Source organism: Microcebus murinus, chromosome 23 (genome assembly GCF_040939455.1).
Source record: "Microcebus murinus isolate Inina chromosome 23, M.murinus_Inina_mat1.0, whole genome shotgun sequence".
NCBI classification, from domain to species: domain Eukaryota; kingdom Metazoa; phylum Chordata; class Mammalia; order Primates; family Cheirogaleidae; genus Microcebus; species Microcebus murinus.
Window position 1 is genome coordinate 11438969 of NC_134126.1, and position 20169 is coordinate 11459137.

General features: G+C 36.8%; 1 protein-coding gene across 1 annotated transcript in view; it reads right to left on the reverse strand.

Annotated features, from left to right (window-relative positions):
- HMCN1 (hemicentin 1) overlaps positions 1-20169 on the reverse strand; it is a 447089-nt gene that overhangs the window by 34312 nt on the left and 392608 nt on the right. Inside the window, exons 83-93 of the mRNA XM_012736423.2 lie at positions 18192-18405; positions 16403-16537; positions 15799-15989; positions 14595-14676; positions 10716-10985; positions 9977-10147; positions 9674-9844; positions 3896-4066; positions 3535-3705; positions 2704-2874; positions 2364-2534 (exon numbers count right to left, since the gene is read on the reverse strand). Coding sequence (XP_012591877.2) covers positions 2364-2534; positions 2704-2874; positions 3535-3705; positions 3896-4066; positions 9674-9844; positions 9977-10147; positions 10716-10985; positions 14595-14676; positions 15799-15989; positions 16403-16537; positions 18192-18405 — 1918 coding nt within the window. The remainder of the gene's footprint in view (positions 1-2363; positions 2535-2703; positions 2875-3534; positions 3706-3895; positions 4067-9673; positions 9845-9976; positions 10148-10715; positions 10986-14594; positions 14677-15798; positions 15990-16402; positions 16538-18191; positions 18406-20169) is intronic.

Sequence of the window (20169 nt, forward strand, 5' to 3'; positions counted from 1 at the left end):
GTGAAATAGCCTTATTGTTGATACAGAGAAAATTTTAGCAGTCTGGACAGAAAATCAAACCAGCCACAAAGCCCAAAGCCAAAGCCCAATCCAGAGAAAGACGCGAACTCTCTTTAATTCTATGAAGGCTGAAAGAGGAGAGGAAGCTGTAGAAGGAAAATGGTTGTTGGTTTAAGAGGTTTAAGGCAAGAAACTATCTCCATAACATAAAAGTGCATGGTGAAGCAGCAAGTGCTGATGGAGAAGCTGCAGCAAGTTTTCCAGAATATCTAGCTAAGTAACTGATGAAGGTGACTTCAATAATCAATGGATTTTCAATGTAGACAAAACAGCCTTATATTGGAAGATGAAGCTGTCTAAGACTGTCACAGCTAGAGAGGAGAAGTCAATGCCTGGCTCCTGAGCTTCAAAAAACAAACTGACTCTCTTCTTAGGGGCTAATTCAGTCACCAGCTACATTAGCCCCTGTACTGAGGCCAATGGTCATTTACCATTCCAAGAATTCTAGAGCCCTTAAGAATTATGCTAAATCTACTCTGTCTGTGCTCTATAAATGAAATAACAAAGTTTGAATGTCAGCACATCTTTTACAGCATGGTTTACTGAATATTTTAAGCCTACTACTAAGACCTGCTGCTCAGGGAGAAAGATTCCTTTCAAAATATTACTTCTTATTGACAATGCACCTAGACATCCAAGAGCTCTAATGGAGATATGCGGTACAAGGAGATTAATGTTGTTTTCATGCCTGCTAACACATACATTCTGCAGCCCATGGATCAAGGAGCAATTTTGACTTTCAAGTCTTATTATTTGAGAAATACACTGAGAAATAGGGGAGAGCTGCCATACATAGTAATTCCTCTGATGGATCTGGGCAAAGTATATTGAAAACTTTTGGGAAAGGATTCTTCACTCTATAGATGTCATTAAGAGCCTTTGTGATTCATGGCAGGAGGTCAAAATATCAACTTTAACAAGAGTTTTGGAAGAAGATGATTCCAACCCTCATGGATAACTTTGAGGGGTCCAACTTCAGCGGAGGAAGTAACTGCAGAAGTTGTGGAAATAGCAAGAGAACTAGAATTAGAAGCGGAGCCTGAAGACATGACTGAAGTGCTGCAATCTCATGATATAATCTGAGTGGATGAGAAGTTGCTTTTTAAACATGAGAAAAGAAAGTGGTTTCTTTAGATGGAATCTAGTCCAGGTGAGGATGCTGTGAACACTGCTGAAATGACAACAAAGGATACAGAATATTACATAAACTTGGTAACGCAGTCTGCAGGGTTTGAGAGGATTGACTCCATTTTGAAAGAAGTTCTACCGTGGGCAAAAGGCTTCAAACAGCATTGAATGCCGCAGAGAAAGCTTCCATGAGAAGAAAGAGAAAGAGTCCATTGATGCTGCAAACGTCATTGCTGTCTTATTTTAAGGAATCGCCACACCACCTCAACGTTCAGCAGCCACCACCTGATGAGTCAGCAGACACCAACATCGAGGCGAGGGAACACCAGCAAGATTACCACATTCTAAAGGCTCAGAGAAGTTGGAAGTTTTTGCAATAAAGTATTTTTAAATTAAGGTATGTACATTGTTTTTTAGACATAATGATATTGCACACTTAAGTGACTACAGGATACTGTAAACATAGCTTTTATGTTCACTGGGAAACCAAAAAATGTGTGTGACTTGCTTTATTGCTATTGTAATATTTGCTTTATTGAGATGGTCTGGAACCAAATCCACAATATCTTTGAGGGATGTCAAATGGGTCTTATTAATTTTTAGGGGCTTTTTATTTCTAAAGCAACCTTAAAGCTTTGAAAAGCCCAATAGCACCTTGACACTTTAGCAGTATGAAATGGCTCTTGTTGGTCTTCTTAGAGCCTTTAGAAGCCTGTCCTCTGAGGCAAGGTATTTATTATTATCCACCATTTCTTGGAATCCCAGAAAACTCTTTCTAAGGGCATGAGTTCTAGAATTCTGAAATTTCACATCACTTACAATATCCAGCTGTGATGCATGACTTGGGTGATGGTACTTGAGGTCCCCCATTCTTTCTCCTCAAACTGAACTGACCGTTATTTTACTTCCACTCTGCCTCACCCGTCAAGCCTAGGACTACCATTATGGCTGTGACAACTGTAGCCTTTTACCAGGAAGCTTGGAAGGGGGCCAGCAGAGGCTACAACCCAGCCCTGAATATGGATAAAGAGCTGCATCAACTAGGGGCAAGAAATAAAGTTTTTCTAATTGCTCCTCCTAGAGTTGGCACTGTTTTGTGAGAGTTTTTAATAATTTACACAAAGGCTCTAAATGTGCCAGCGATGGTCCTTCCAAAGTCCAATTTAGTTGCTTACCTGGACACGTTTGCATATTGCATCTCGATACCTGAGTAGCATCTCCTGGACAGGGACGACCACCTCTAGCTGGCGCTGGATTGTCGCACAGCCGCATCCGTGTCTTTTCGCCTCTTCCACAAGAGGCAGAACACTGGCTCCAACTCTGCCAGTTGCCCCAGCTTCCATCCACTGTGAACAAGAGTGGCATGTTCGATCACTATTAACAAATTCATTGTAAAGCACACACGTAGGGTGCCCTGCCCATACAACTGCCACTGGGTCTGGAACGACGCGGATGCCACAATGAGCACTAATGAAATGTTTCCCTCGTTCTACTGCCAGGGGTCGAGAGGCTCACCGGGACACACGTCAGTGTTGCACCTCTGGATCTGGGAGTCTGGCCCCCCACAAGCTCTGCCTCCGTTGGCGGGGCGAGGGTTGTCACACACGCGGTGCCGCCGCATCTGCCCTCCATTACACGTCCGGCTGCAAGTTCCCCAGCCACTCCAAGGACTCCAGTGCCCATGCGCTGCAACACAGAACCATTTGACATAAAAGCAGCTCCAAAATGAGAAGTGCTAACAATGGCATTCATCCAAAGGGTATGGAAAAGCCTCTCCTCGGGAACTGAAAGGAAACACACAAATCTACAAATAGGCAGCTTCCAAAGGAAGACGGCTTGGCTGCTATTTTGACTAGAAACTGGGTGTACGTTCCAGTAATTGTGTGATTCCATTTCACACATTTATTGATTCTTAGAATATTCCAGGAACTGGAGGGTATGAATGAGACAGGGTCTCTGCTTCTGATGAGCCAGGCGGTGACATTCAGGATACAGTGGAACTCACATTTCCAGACATCAAGTTGCTGCTAAGGTCTAGAAATCTAGCTTGATGACTGAATTAAGGCAGAGAGCTGCCTCCTTGCCTCCATAAAGGATTCATAAGCATCATTAAGGGTGAGCATGTAAGCGTGCTCTCATCCTTGTACTCCACAGTTGGTCCTATAATAGAGTGAGTGAACTAGGACACAGCCCCTGCCCATATGAATCAATGTCTATGGCATTACAGGGACACGACAGCAACCACCAACATTTGGATGCCCTAAAGCAAAGGTTGAAGACTGAAGTAACAGAATACTATATGGACTTAAGAAAGTATAATGTTGACTCACTATTTCCAACACTCACTTGGACAAGGGTCACTATTGCAAAAATCACTCTGGACATCACTCCCTTCACATTTGCTTCCTCCATGCTGGGGGGCGGGGTCAGAGCAGTCCCTTGTTCTCTGTCTGGCGCCTCCTCCACAGGACACCGTACAGGCACTCCAACTGGCCCAAGTTGCCCACTTGCCATCCACTGCAGTAAGGGAAAAACGTATGTGATTTGTTACTACCTAAAAATCACCAGGTTAAATCCTGGGCATTGTTAGATTGAGTGATGTTCTTGTGGGTATAATCAGAAGGGAAGAGATGCTTACCGACATCCTACCTAGATAAGATAGGTAGATGTGAATTTATTAAAGATATGAACAGTGTATTTCTTTTACCCGGACAGTGTCTTTCATTGCAAACTTGCATCTGTGTTTCTGCCCCATCACAGTAGGATCCAGCAAACGATGGCGGCGGGTTATTGCAAAGTCTCCTCCTCGTCTGGGTTCCTCTCCCACAGCTTTCACTGCATGGCCCCCAAGGCTGCCAAGTACTCCATGCTCCATGAACTACAAACACCCCAAGAGACAAGAGTTTCAAGCCACAGAACTATCTTTAAAAAACAAAATTATACAAATAAATTAACTCAGCAATGAGTTGCTTAGCCCACAATCCAAAATAATTTATATTGAACCAAAGGAAACATAATAAATAATGTTCTTCCTTTTTCCTTCCAGTTGTATTTTCAGAGGAATTTGTATCTATAGGGAAATTCAGAAGACCAACCTAATGCCAAAATAAATGTTTAACATCACCCCAAGGGGCTATTTCATTAAATTTAAATTTACTCAAACTACCATATGTATTAAGAAACACAACCTGAGTGTTTAAACCCTAGCAAGGTATTTGTCTCTTTTCTATGCTCTGGGGAAAGTAGAAGGAACCTGGAACTAGGAACAAGGCTATATAACAGATCTAGATGTGGTCATGGAGAACACAAACATTACCACAGTGATAATTTGGGACCCAGGCTGCGAGACCGCAGCTTTAAGCCTGATTCGGCTTCATCCTTACATGTGTGCTTGCATCTTTCAACAGCATGATGATTTGCACAGTGGTAACTCTTTGAAAAATTTTTCTCCATTACATAATGTTCATGAATTAAAAGTTCTGAATAACATGCTCACCTGCTTCCTAAACAACAGAAAAAGCTGACCAGTAGTTTCCAAAGAGTGATATTAAGGCCTTCCTTTTGGTAACTAACATATTACGCCATCTGACCACAAGACTGGAACAACCTTATGTTTCTTACCTAGGTGCATGCAAGTCAGTATCAGGTCATATTTTAGTTTAAGGGAACTTTCTAGATATGGGGCTCATAAAGTATGTTTCTTGGACATCCACCTTAATCAAAATCTGAATCAAAATAGGGGCCCTGAGGTCTGAGTCTAAATATTCTCTTACTAAAACCTATAAGATATCAAAGGAATAAGTCAAAAACCAAGTAGTGAAACTATCATTTGCTTTGATAGAAAATGTTTTAAAACACATTTTGCATTTTATAATATTAACTGATTTCTAATCGAGTTGCCTATTTATCTCTGTGCTTTGTAGACATAAACAAATACAGTCTTATTTTAGCCAACAAGAATTTGCACCACAAAGTATTTGGCTAAATCTCAGAGGAAAGAAGAAAGCCTTAACCACTTCGGTCCGGCACTCACCGGCAGCGAAACCTTGCCCACAGCACTCATAGTCCGCATGATAGTTTGTGCTGTGCATTGACGGACAACGAGTCCGTTTTGCTCCTGTGTGATGAGGAAAGCTTTAAAGCACCGAAAGCTTGTTTTACATTATAGGCAGCTTTACTTGTAATGTAAATCAGAATAGGTAACATATACATATATGTTTTCATTATGTTACTTTTAAATGTTCACAATTTTATTTTGATAAGTGAAAAATTAGAAAAGTCATATCATGGCTGTCGGCTAAAGTCGCTGTAAACGTTCATCTGTGGCTGTCGACTATAGTCGACGCTGGTACCGAAGTGGTTAAACCTCTGGCAGGCATTCAAAACTACTTCTCTATTAATTCAGGTGGCAGACGCTCATAGTTCTCATATATAGACTATATAATTTCAAAAAATCTGCACTTCCAATTATTTTAATACATTCTATTTTCAAGGCCTTGGTTAACAAAAACCCAAATCTCTAACAATATAGAGCCATTTAGCATAGATGTATTTTTTTATTGGAGGATTATAATTGGGTAACATTTTTTCATTTACTACCTGTGTCATTTCCACTGCATATAAACATAGGTTTTTAGCTGAAGACCTATTTATTTTTATTTTTTAATCAACATAGAAAACCTTAACCATAATTGAACTTCATAATGTAAAATGTGGTAGAGTTGAAATGTTTCTATTATATGAATGGAATAATAGCAAGAAAAAAGGAAGAATGATAACATAAACCAAAGAAGGCATAAAACATCATGATATATAGATGATATAAAAAAACTATGGAGGAATTAGTATATAGGAAAGTACAAAATATAATAACTGGATTTTCTGTTGCACCACATTACAGCTCTGATTACGGATGGGCAATGAAGCACAGTGCTACATGCAGGGACCATGGGGCAGACGCCCTGCGCCTGAGGAACTGCCCTGCCCATACCAGCTGTGCCACCCTGACAAATGACTTGGCTTCTGTGTGCCTAGTGTCATCATCATCTGCAATAAACAGATAATAAAGGAATATATCTTATTAGGGTTGGGATGAGGAATAAAGAGTTTATAGATGACAAATGCTTAGAATAGTGCAGGAAATTCAGCAAGTCTTACATAAAAAGTATGAGCTATGAGCTATTAGGAGCTTCACTCAGAGTTCTCGATAGTTTCAGAAAGACACATGAAAAATGCTTTTCTGTAAGTAATCTGTAATCTGTATACACATATATACATGTATGTATATATGTGTATACACACAGACACATATTTAATGAAAACAGTTCTCAAATGGCAGAATGGGCCACCACAGAAGATATCAATCTTTTTTAGGAGGAAGATTGGCAGCTTAAAAATACTCTTTTAAATGGGGCAGGGAAAGTACAAGATAAGCCTGAAATACCTATTTGCACTAGCAAGAAAGGAAGTAATCAAAAAATCATGGGGAAATCCCAAGAGAACACTGAAGTGAACCTACAGGGGCTGCCTCCACTAACCAAATCTAGGATAATTTGAGCAGCACAAAAAATGATGATAGCAGTGCATAATAAACCATTAAATGATACCTCAGTATCATGACATTGAAAAATATCTGAGTTCTTACTGATATAAATCAAGAAGTAAAGAAATTGGGAAGTTCTTTATAGTAGAAAGTCAATAACAGATATATTAATATATGATAGAGTTAGAAATAACTATCTTGCAAAGATCATAGTAATAACTTATTCAAACAAGAATCATAAATGGATGCTAAAACTCGTGAGTGAAAGATGGATAAGAAGATATTTATGTAGTCTCAAAGTTCCCCTACAAAATACTTATTACTTATAAAGGTAAAAATAGTAACTATGCATATAATGGCAGACACAACCTTAACCAAGCAAACAAAGTTAACAGCACCAGGATGGGGTAAACTGACATGATATGCCTTCTGAAATGAGAAGGACACAAAGTCATTTCTGTGATATTCTTGTAAAATACAAACCTAAATGTAATCATGAGGAAATATCAGACAAATCCAAATTAAAAGCTCTTATATAAATAATGATTGGCCTGTATACTACAAAAATATCAAGGTCATGAAAAACAAAAAGAGATTGCGAATTTTTTCCAATTAAAAAAGACTAAAGAAAAAAAATTAAAAAGACTAAAGAGACATGACAAGTGCAAGTGTGACCCTGGATTGAGTCTTGGAATGGGAAAAAAAAGTTATAAAGGATATTACTGGGACAATTGACAAAATTTGAATGGAGACTGTGGATTAGATAATATGGTCAGATGATAAGATTAGATAACAGTATTATGTCATTGTTAAATTTCCCAATTTTGACCATTGTACTGTGTTTATGAAAGAGAATGTCCTTGTTTTAGGGAATACATACAATTGGTGAATATGAGTAAGGGTTATATAGGAATTCTTTGTACTATTCCTGCAACTTTTCTATAAGTTTGACGTTGTTAAAAATAAATTTGTACTAATAGCAAATATCTTCTACCACCAAGATTTTTATATACTCCTGGATGAGAAAGGCTATTTTAAGCTAACTGCTCATTTTTGAGTGGTGGGCTGAGAAATATCTAACAACCAGCTCTCTGGGGGTGGGGAAGGAAACTGACTTGTAGCATCTGCTAATTTCTGTAGTATAGATACTCCCATTATGGTTGATATCTACCTACCAATATGGCATCCCTAAACTCTCACATGTGCTCTTACTGGGAAGAGATACATGCCCTTACTGACTGGCGCCAGGATGTCACTGGCATTATGCCAAAACAACAGCTAAATTCAATTGGCTTAGAGGTTGGTGGAATAACTAAAGAAAACCTAAAAACAGTAAGACTATAGAACAGTGAACAAAACAATGGAAATTAAGTAAATAGTTACTAACATGAAGAGAACAAATTGACTTTTATCTTAGAACATTTATAAATATCATTTAATTTTTCATTATATAGTTATCATACCTGACAAGTTGTACAAAAATAGCTCTAATCAGGTATTTCTGACTTTTTAAAAATTTTAGAACAATGCTATTACAATTAGCTTTTTAATTCTTTAAGACTAAAAAATATTTGGCTTTTGATTTATCTTCTTTAATATTTAAGGACAATATTTTATTTTTGTAATGTAACTGAAGTTCTGAACTACAAATTAAGATATGCAGGATCTAAACGAATAGGCTTGGGAATCTAATCAACCTGGGTTAGAATCCTTGATTCACTTTTTACTGGCTAACCTTAGTGTATGTAACCTTAGTGAATTACCTAACATTATTTTCTGAAACTTTCCTCGTCTGCACAGTAGGATGCAATACCCAATGTAGTGGATACCTGTCTCTTTTTGGTTTGTCCACATCCCTTTTTCAACCATTCTAGCTAAGGTGTCTCTGCCAGTTGTACTTCACCACTTCAACTCTTTGAGTTTGTTCAGCATGCCATTAATATTTGAAAGATATTGTCTGTTTATCACTCTAACTCTAGCAATTACAACAGTGTCATAAGCACTTTGTTGGATGAATGAATGAATAGATGAATGAACAGTCCCTCTTCTACTCCATACGATTTCTTTTGGGCTGCCAAATAAGGAGCTCTGACCCTTTTCCCACGAGATGGGCAAGTCACCTAAGCTGGTTATCAGAGTACTCGTCTCCTGGACTCACTTGAGCTCAGGGCTGAGCATGTGACTCAAACAAAATGAAACAGGGCTCTTAGAGGTGGATATGAATCCTGAGACACAGAGGAACTCTTTTTCTCCGAGGCCTTACTTAGATTAAGGCCACTGTGAGCCAGTAGCTGCCAGCAATCATTTTTTCCACCACATGGAAAGAGTTTAATAGAGAATAAAGCCAAAGAGAGGAAAGCAGGGATGAGAGACAGAAAACATGCTAGTAAAAACGTTGTCCAAATCCTTGGATTCAATTATACCTGTAGAGTTTTTTACTTAAGCTTGTTTAAGTTTGATGTCTACCACTTTAATCTGAAAGAGCCCTACAAGGCCAGGCCAATAGCAACATGAATATAAAGCACCTAGAATGGTTCCTATCATGATAGGTATTTAGTGAATGATAGTTATTAGTATTTTACCCCTCACCAGTTGTGTTTGCCAGCCAAGTCTTTAACCTCTCTAGGCTTCCTTTTTCTTACCTGAAAATGGATGGCTGGACCAGATGTTACTTTGTGACTTTGCAAATACTTAGTTTTCATTACATGATTAAAAAATACACTACAGTTTGGAGCCTTTGTTCATATTCACTGAAATCAGGTATTTCACTTAACATTGATTAATGTCATATGTTCATAATTTTTTTTATGAAACAGATTCTCAAGGATAGAGGCCATAATATCTTTTGACAATGAAGAAGAAAAGGCAATTATAGTTCCTTTATAGAAATTAAAAATATGAAAGTTTTGCTTATCCTACCTAGTATAATCAGTGGCTTCTCACCTGGGCAAGGCCTGATGTTGCACATGATCATTTCCACAGCATTCCCTTCGCATGGCCTCCCACCATGCTGCGCTGATGGATTACTGCAAGTTCTTGTCCTGGTTCGGTTGCCACGTCCACAGCTCCTTGTGCATTCTTCCCAAGGACTCCATTCTGACCAGCTACCGTCCACTATGCAAAGGTAACCATTATACCATCAGGTATATTTCAATTGAAAGTACTAACACTGAGGCAATCCACAGGTAAGGAACAGAAATGAATCTCTATTGAACACATGCCTATCAGTTGAAGACAGAGGTGTACCTGGACACAACTTGTTTTGACAGTTTCTCATTTCAGAATCTGACCCTTGGCAAGGCTTCCCACCATTGGCTGGAAGGGGATTGTTGCAGAGACGGCTCCTCTTTTGGATGCCTTTTCCACAGGTAACACTGCAGGATCTCCATGCAGACCAGTGGGAAAATCCACCATGAACTGCAAACAAAACATTGTACTTTTGTCTCAGCTTTTGCAAATAAAAAATTGTAAATCAGATTTTTATTTAAGAATGCACTGGGTACAGAACTGAATTTACAATTGCTGAGAAATAGCTTATAGAAGTTCTCCTTGAAGGTAAAATTAAAATCTAAGAGTGAGAGAAGAAACTCAGTCAACTAGAGCTTCTCAGATTCAATCCTTCCTCACTTAGACATGGCTGCTAGAAGTGTCAGAGACCAAGAAATTTATATATTGTTTAATTTCTGGATGTGAGGCCTTTTTTAAAGCAAATTATATATGTTGGGGATTTCTGAGAATACATTTGACTTAGTTTTGGATCAAAAATTTAGTTTGAGATTTTGAATTATTAACTTGTTATTTTAAAATTCTAATCTGCATTGTTTTAGTCCCTTCAGTCTGTAAATTATGATGTGATTTTTGTCCTATTCCCATTACCTAGAAGTATCTAAAGATTAAAGGAGATCCAAAGTAAAACATTAACAATTTTTATGCTTTGGGTTGCCCCAGGTACTGTTTATATGAATATCCCTCTGATCACACTCACCCTGCACGATGACAGGCACTCTGACGAGGACAGAACCCATTAAGTTTCGAGCAACACATTCATAATCAGAGGTATCTTCTTTCTGAGCAGCAGCAATATATAATGAGCTGTTGGACAACACAGTAACTCGGTCATCCCAGGGGATAGAGTGCCCTTGACGGGACCATGTAATGGTTGGATGAGGCTCTCCAGCTGCCTGACAATTCAATATGATGTTACCACCAGCATTAATAACAGTTCCTACTGGCTCAAGAGTGATAATAGGAGGACCTGCGGAAAAAAGCACATAGTCTTTCTTAGTTTTTGTGGAGTTATGACATTTTTATCATGTATTACATAGTAACATTATTTTTTTAAAAAACTCATGTGATTTATTTATAAAACACTGTTGCTTCCCAGTTCCTAAGGTTGTAGGTTATAATTGTCATAACATTTTAATAAAATTTTCATAGCTCTGTTTTATTTAGTGAATGTCAAAAATTTTAAATCCCCAAATAGATCAGCCTAGAATATGGACTCTACAATCAGACTTTCTGGATTAAAATTCTGCCCCTGTTCCCTCCTTACCATCTCTCTGAGCCTCTGTGTCCTTAAAAATGGTGACTACTTCAGGAGATTCCTGTGTAAGCACAACTTTTAAACAGAGTACATGCACAATACTCCTAGGTACTATTGTTACTTTTGTCTGCGTTTTACATAGCGAACAATCACTTTTTTCCTTAGATGATTTTTGAGGTAAAGAGTCGTCATTAACTAATTCTTTGCCATAGTCATCATTCGTTTGCTCAGTAAACATGTATTGAGAGCCTACTGAGTGCCAGGCATTGAGATAACAGATATTATTTCTAGTCTCAAGGAGCTCACAGTCCGCAAATGAACTAGACAAGTAACTAATCATTTACTTGTGCTATAGTATATTTATAGAATAGCTAAATGTGTGCTAGCTAATATTGGAGCATAAACAACAGTAATTTAATAGATCAAACAGAAGCACACCACTGGAAATGGAGAGGAAAAGGAAGACATATTCAAGAATTATTTAGAAAATAGAAATGATAGGAAATGATAGGCCATTGAGTGGCATGGACTAAAGAGAAGAATTGATGACTACTGGGTTCTGATTTGGACAACATGGTGTGTGTTTGGGCAATTCAATAGCACATAGCAGGAAGAACAGATTTGTTGGGAGGTAATAAGGAACAATGCACTCATTTAGGACTGTTGAGCTTGAGGTATCCTTGGGACATTCATATAAAGATGCCTAGAGGGCAGGTGTATATTTATATCTAGAGATCAGAACAGAGATATGGGCAAGAAATATAGATTTGTGAGTCTTTTATGAGTGGATAAGATTGCCCCAGAAAGCACTCTAAAAGGAGAGGAAGACAGCCAAAGACAGAAACCATTGTAACAGCATTATTTAAGAGATGAACAGAAGACAAGCCTATAAATGATACTAAGAACTGATCACTGAAGTAGGAAGAAAATCAGGAGAAAAATGGCATCCTGGCAACCAAAGGAAGGAGTCTCAAGATGAGACAGGTTAATGGTATCTACAGTGGATGATAGCTGCTCCAGTAAAATCCTTTGCAAGAATGTAAAAGAAGTTGTATATTGTTGGTGGCAGAATGTTTATCTTTATATTGGTCTACAGCACCAAGAAATACAGAATATGAAAAGCTTCACTGGGGTGAAGACACTTGAACTGTATTTTAAATAATGATAATTATATGGACAGAGATGATCAGGGAGATCACTTGGAGAAAAAGACACAGCATGGAGATAGATTTAGCTATTTTCTTTTCTTAGGCAATGAGGAGAATGGAAAGGATGATTTACCCTGAAGAGAAGCAGCATGCAAAATTTTAAACACTGGTTAAAATCTTAAAGAAAATCAGAAGGGTTTACATTTAATAGGAAAGCAAAGGGCAAGCGTTTGCATTCTTGAGGAGATGTATGATGGGATGAGAGCACTGTTTTAGTGAGATTGAATTGAAAGGTGGAATGATTTGCTCAGTGAGAGGTAATGATTATCAGTAATTCAGGGTGGTGGCTGCATATTTTAGATGGAGAGCTATATCTGGAATAGACGTAACATAAATAAGACAAAAATAGAAGTAAAATGTGTTTAGTTTTGATATTATTATATTATGCTAGTATGTTCTAAAATGGTATTACTAACATGTTGTCTTTTACAAAAGCAATTCCTTCATGTGAGGTTTGACTATTTTAAGCAAGTGTCAATATTCTTATATATGCCCAATATCACTGTACACAATTGCATTCTTACTGATGCTTACACTAGCTTTACTCTAGAAACTTTCAGGGCCAGTGCTTTTACTTTTCTCTTAGAATTCAGATCGCACTGTGTACTCAATAAACTTATTGAATAAAGTAAATATCTCAGATTTATCATTCAATACTAACTGGCAACATAATAACTAAGTTAGCTCATCTGCTCATATTATTATGGACAAAGAAAGTGTCAAATAAGACTCAGAACCTTAATTTAGATACCATATTTGGACATTTTCAATAGCACCTAAGTCTATAAATTATTATAACAATAAAATTCCACACAGACATCTTTTCAGGATGAATTAATTCATCATTCACATAATTACCAATCAAATATGAGCATTTTATCTAAATAAAAACATTGCTTCTGGTGCTTTAAATTTGAATCAAATTACATTTGTGGCTTTTTTATAGGCCTCATTTATTAAAATGAATTTATTGTTGGTCTGTGTAGCAGAGCTGCTCTAATGCAGCCTTTCTGAAACTGGGTCAGTGGAACACCCTTGCAGGAGAGATTGATCGTGTGACGCCCTACCAGCAGTCACCCAACAAAGAGGGGAGGAAGGTCATGGGAATAACATTTAATTTGAAAAATGTGACATATTATATTGTCCTCTGGTTGAGCCATAATTCACATCAGTACATTAACATTTCTGCAAAGAGCTGCAGTGAAGAAACTTGGTATACCTAGGTGGGGCTGGACACATAGTAGGTGTTCTTTATATGTTTCATAAATTAATGAGTTCTTTTAATCCACTTTTTCTTAGACTTATTGACCATAGAACCCTATTTTATTCCTAATAACATCCCACAACATTATCATTTGACAGACAAGTACTTTAATAAAACATTGCCTTAGATATCTATTAAATGTCTATTATACAAATCTTACAGAATTGCAGTTTGGCAAACAGCTGTTAGAAAATACTAGACCATAGGGTCTTTCAATAGTGAATGAAAAAAATGAAAAGTCATCCTGTTCAATACTGAGCCTGTTCACAAAATAAATTAGCTTGCTTAAATTCTCAACCCAGTGATGTTGTCTTTGCTTCTGTACTCTCCAGTGGGCCCTGGCGTCCTTCATGTTTTTCTAACCATGAAAGCTCTGTTTTCCGATGGCTTGAGGAGCTTCATGATGAGTAGGAGGATCCCACCCAGAACATTTAGCTATTTCAAGGAAGATTGCTGGCAATCGACTTGGATCGCCTTTGAGCTCATTTATGTTAGTCTTTATTTTTAACAAATATTTAAAAAGTGTCACAAAATGTTATCTTTGTAAGCATGGTTGCAAGAACTGTAGAGACCTGTAAGAAGGGTACTCCAATGAATATGTTGTAAAGAAAAAGGTCTGCCACCAATTTCAATCCTACACTGCATATGTTACATAAAATAGAGAAAAATAACTGTACAGAGTATATCAGTTTTATACTTGATGACAACTGTTCTATGAGCTGCAGAAACTAAATTAGACATAATGGGAGAGCTACCACTAATGAACTTGCTATAAAGAAAATTAACATTCTTTATTAGGTCATGTTTTCTTAAATCAGATGTTAATTTGAGTTTCATTAAGCAGCTTACTTTGCAGAGTCAGGCTCATGCTGCGCTCCACGGCCCCAGCTTCATTGGTAGCTACACATGTATAGTCACCAGCATCTTCGTTCTATGGAAATAAGCAGTATTTTAATAAAAACATGATCCTACAGAGCAGGGCAAACCAGTTTTTTCATCATGATGCTGATTTATTTGAAATTTCATTTTTGAGAAGGCATTTTAATGGAAATAGGAAGATCTACATTTATCTAACCTCATAAATAGGATTAAGGAAGGAGGAGGAGGAGGAAGTGGAAGAGGAGTGGGAAGGAAGAGAAAAAGAAATTCCAAGCCTAAACTTTTTCAAAATGGCCATCATTGATCTCCAGGAGGAACAACTGGTAGGAAACTGAAGCAAAAATAACATTATTTTATAATCTATCTGAAATTACTGTACTAAAGAAAAATTCCAATGCCATTCTCATGGATATATTCAAAAGTATTAAAATAATCAGGACAAATGAACAAATATTGAGTCCTTTCTAATGTGAGTTACTAAAAATGCATTCAACTGGGCATCTGTCTAGAGAGTTTGAAATTTAAGAGAGGAAGTGAAAAACTAACTTACTTGTAACAATAAATCATAGAATGTAAGTCATAAATTTATACATATGGTCCATTGAATTGGGTAAATAGTATATTTTACTTATTATTTCAATTAATTAAACAATGAAAGCACATAAAAGGCCTCACCAAATGCAATTTAACAAATTAACCATATGTGTTCTACCTAAGACACCTTCAGATAAAATATCTCACTTTGGGGTCATTTGACCCCCAAATTAGAATAATAACCAAAAGCACCACTCATTTTCTGAATTACTCAAACTTTAGAAAAACCTAATACAGTTATCAGCTTACTGACAAAAATCTACTCCATAATTTATTTTTAATTGTGTTTGTAATTCTTATATTTCCTAGTTCTAAAACAGGTTAGAGGAAGTTATCTCCTAATGTTAAATAATAGGTCAATGATTGGGAACAAAGTAGCAAAATTATCTTACTGCTGTACTTATTTGAAAGGGCTAAAACTCCCAGTTTTAACCATCATTTCAATTTTTAAAAAGGAGTCCTCGGATTCAGATTTTATAATTTAAGTAAGAATGGAAGAGAAACATTTGTTATCTATGCCACTTACAGAGGGGCATTGCTGGGGGGGTTAAATGTGCACGGGTAATTCAGTGTGACTTACTACAGTGCCATAGATGGCGAGAGAGCCATTGCCCAGCTGCCGGATTCTGTGGCTAATTTCAACATCCACTCCCTTTTTGCTCCACTGGATGGTTGGGGTGGGGTCTCCTTTCACCTCACAATTCAGGATTGCATTCCCACCAAGTGGCTCAATCCAGTTAGAAGGGTAATCACCTTTGAAGACTGGAGGTTCTGGAAAATAAGATAAGACAGGAAAATTAAATTAAAAGTAAGCACTGATAATTTCTTTGTGATTTTTGACCTATTTAGAAAGATAATTTACTAAAGAGGAAGAAAAGCCACTTTAAAACCTCACAAATTTTCTAGAATCAACTGCTGGATGTAAAATCACCAGATAATTTTGTCAATTTCAGTATTCAAGGGGGATGATTCCACTTTGTGTGAAATGATTTCTTTACTCACTTCTTATCTACTTTTGAGTTGAAGTCTCATAATTTTTTTCCCGTGAATTTGTACATCCACGAAATAGAACTAAGTAGATTCATAAACTGAAATTATATTGTATTACTACATAGTAAGGAAGCAAACCTCAAATCATTCATGATAAGTACATTATAAATTAAAAACGGAGTACTTTTACCTACCTTTCACATAAACAAACCCAATTGCTTTCACAAAACCAACGCTGTTCTCTGCGGTGCACACGTAAGTACCGGAATCCTCTTTTGACACTCTTTCAATAACAAGTTCACTGTGTCCATTGACACTGTCAAAGTGGGCTGAGGGAAACACGTTAGGAAACAACATAAATGCCTCTTAGTAACCTAGGAAATATTTCACGACAGCTCAGTATTTTGCATGCTAGATTTATGAGCCAGTACAGCAACTGAACCAAAGAAATGACACTGGAGAAGAGAGCCTTTTCCACAGATTTCTTCCTCTGAATTATTTACCATGTCTATAGACACTTGTTTGAAGAATGAAAAACAGCGGAAGGAACAGGAAAAGAGAATAAAAACAAACATTTTTAAAAACTATTTTAAATTCAAAGTACACCTTTCATCTCAACATGTTGCTCAAAGTTGGCTCATAGTATCTCTGGGTTTCAAAAATCTTTCATTCAGAAATATTACAGTTTCCATTTCATGTATCTCACCTTCACTTTTCCTCCCAAACAATTTACATCAAAAACAGAAAAATATTTTCAGCTTATAATTCAACTGAGTTGGCAGGTCAGAGGGGAAATCATGAAACATATGCTAGTTAGGTAATAATGACAACAGGATCAAAATTGTAACAATTTAAACTTCTCTATAAATCCTAAGTGGTGATTATATAAACATTTACAAAGTCAAATATTTATTTATTTAAAAATTTATAATATGAATATTTATAAAATTTATATTACAAATTTAAAAATGTATAATATTTGGAATAAGAATATAAGGTAAACATGCTAATACTACAACTAATACTAAATAAGATTCAGACTAAACCAGCTAATACCTAGTAATAATTAACTATGTTTACCTTGCATGCTTTCTTCCATTCAAGTTATTTTTTAAAATTTCATATTTCTGAATATTAAGTGGAAAAGTAACCTTTAAAAGTGTAAATAGCTAGATTAGTACTATATCTTCAGAAAACAGTATTGCTTAGACTTTTTAGACTTTGTTTTTCCTTAGCGAGGTGTACTATTATTAAGGTAATAGAGTTGATGAATTTCAGTCATTAAGATAAATCTTTATAACAGAAAAAACCCTCAAGCTTATTACTACTTTTCTAGCAAGATAGCAAACACTAGTAGTGCAGTACTTCAGAACTCAATTTTGGGATAGGACAACTTTTCAGCACTGACAATGCCTTTATGCTGATGACAGAGTCCAAGAAATAAGTAGACATTTGTTCCCAGATGAGTGCTCCTGGGTTTCAGGCACTATCTTAACATGTAGTATACATAGTGACTAGAAATTTTCTACATAAATTGATCCTATTAATATAATAGGGGCAATTCATACAGTGAGAAACAGAAGTCTTCTCTGTAAATCAGGTGAATTTTCAGGATTCCCACAGTAGTCGCCTTAATCCATTTCTCAATGATGAAGGAGGTTCAGGTGGGATAAGTTTTGGTGCCTACATATATGCAATACTGTCTTCTCATGGGGGAGGAGGATTACTTTTAGGTTAAAAAAATCTACTTATAACCTGCAATATACGGTCCTGTGATCAACTTATCTTTTCCAAAGAATGAACAGAACATACATGCTAGGTCGAGGGTAAAATCCAAGCAAAAGTGCACATTTTACAGAATTTAAATCAATCAATTTTTCAATTGTTACTTTTCAAATGATTCTTGCAGCTAAAGGAAATAGAAATGGGTCTAGTGTCTTATATGGATATATTTATTCACTTGTTAATAATTAAACCACCAACCTGGGATAATATTATTATTGAAGGTCCATGTCAATTTGGGCAATGGAATACCAGTTGCTTTACAGCTCAATCGTAGCTGTTCTCCTTTATTTAATGCCACATCTCCAGGCAGTTCGGTAAAGGTGGGAAGGACATGCACAGTCAGGCTGACGGTGTGTGTGTCTTCACCAGCAGCATTGTTAGCGACACAAGTATAGGTGCCCGAATCCTCCAGCTGAAATAAAAAAAAAATTATAGCACTTTAACTGTCATCATCTTACATCATATTACATAAAACACACTAAATTGCATAGCTAGGTCTCCAAAGGAACATTTTTGCCTAAAAAAATTTAAATTTCTATCTGTTGTCTAAACTATCAAGTTAGCTTTTGCATAACCTAATTTAATATGAATAAGAGTTTAAACATAAGCCCATACCATACAGAACTATAGCAATCATAGTTTTCTAAAGAAAACTTTAGATTCTGTACTGCTGCCCTGCAATACACAAATAAAGAACTAATAATTCCACAGGCTAATAGCATCTTGACAGCATAGTTGGCTCTCTGGGTAATGTGGGACTAAAGACCACCAAAACTATCAGAGGAAATGGCAAGAGTAGGGCAATATTACGTACAATTCTAAAGTTTCACTTGCTAAATCCATTTATTTTTTCTTCCTCATACCCTATTTGCAATCTATCAGGAAATGCTAGCTTCACAGGATATGCAGAATTCTACAACTCCTCACCTCTTCCCTGCTAACACTCTGCTTTGAGTTCTAACACTTCTCATCTGCCTCTAGAGGCTCTTACCAGAGGTGTCCCTGCTCCTGTCCTTGCCTCCCTACTGTCTAGTCTCCTCACAATAGCAAATGTAGCTCTTCAAAAATGTAAGGCAAATAATATTGATTCGCTGCTGAAAACCTGCTATGGATTCTGACTTTTACTCAGAGTAAAAGGCAAAATTGTTACAAGACCCTATACAATCTGGCCTCCATTTTTCTTGACTTCTTTCTTTTTCAAACCCTTTTTTTTTTTACTTTCACTGGCTTCCTATTTCTCAAATACATCAGGCATATTCCCACTTTAAGTTCTTTGCTTTACCTATTTTATTTGCCTGGAATGCTTCTCCTTTAGATATTTGCTTGGCTAACTCATTTCCTTCAAGTTTTACACAAATGTCATCTTCCCACGGGGGTTTATGCCAACCATCTTATTTAAAACTATAACCTGCACTGCTCCAACTCCTGATACCCTTTGTCTCTTATTTTTCATACCGCTTTTTTTTCTTCTGACTTAATGTATATATTGCTTATTATTTTTAGTTTTTATCATTTCCTTTCTCTAGAAATAAACTCCATGAGGGCAAGGAGCTTTGATTCTTTTGTTCCCTGATGTATTCCCAGTGTCCAAATCAGTCCTTGTCACAGAAAAGGTACTTGATAAATGTTTGTTGAATTAATGATTGAATGATTCCGGATGCATTAAGGCATATCTTACAGACTTTTCTCCTCTTTTTTAAACGTTTAATAATTTTTTTCCATTGAAGCATTAAAGAATTGGAAATATAACATAAAACTTACTATCATTAATTATAGATATAATCTTAATTTTGTTGCATGCCATCATGTTTTTTTCAAAAAAGGGCAAACATGAAGAAATTGTATTGCCTGTGAAGGTCTCCCCACCTGCACACCACTTAACTGTTCTTAAATTCCCAGGTTGTGACAAATTAAGTTTACAATCAAGGTTTTCATGAAAATGAAGCTTTTAAAAATCTGGATCATGGCTGAGCGCGGTGGCTCATGTCTGTAATCCTAGCACTCTGGGAGGCCAAGGAGGGAGGATAGCTCAGGGTCAGGAGTTCGAAACCAGCCTGAACAAGAGCAAGACTCTGTCTCTACTAAAAATAGAAATTAACTGGCCAACTAAAATATATACAGAAAAAAAATTAGCCAGGCATGGTGGTGCATGCCTACAGTCTCAGCTACTTGGGAG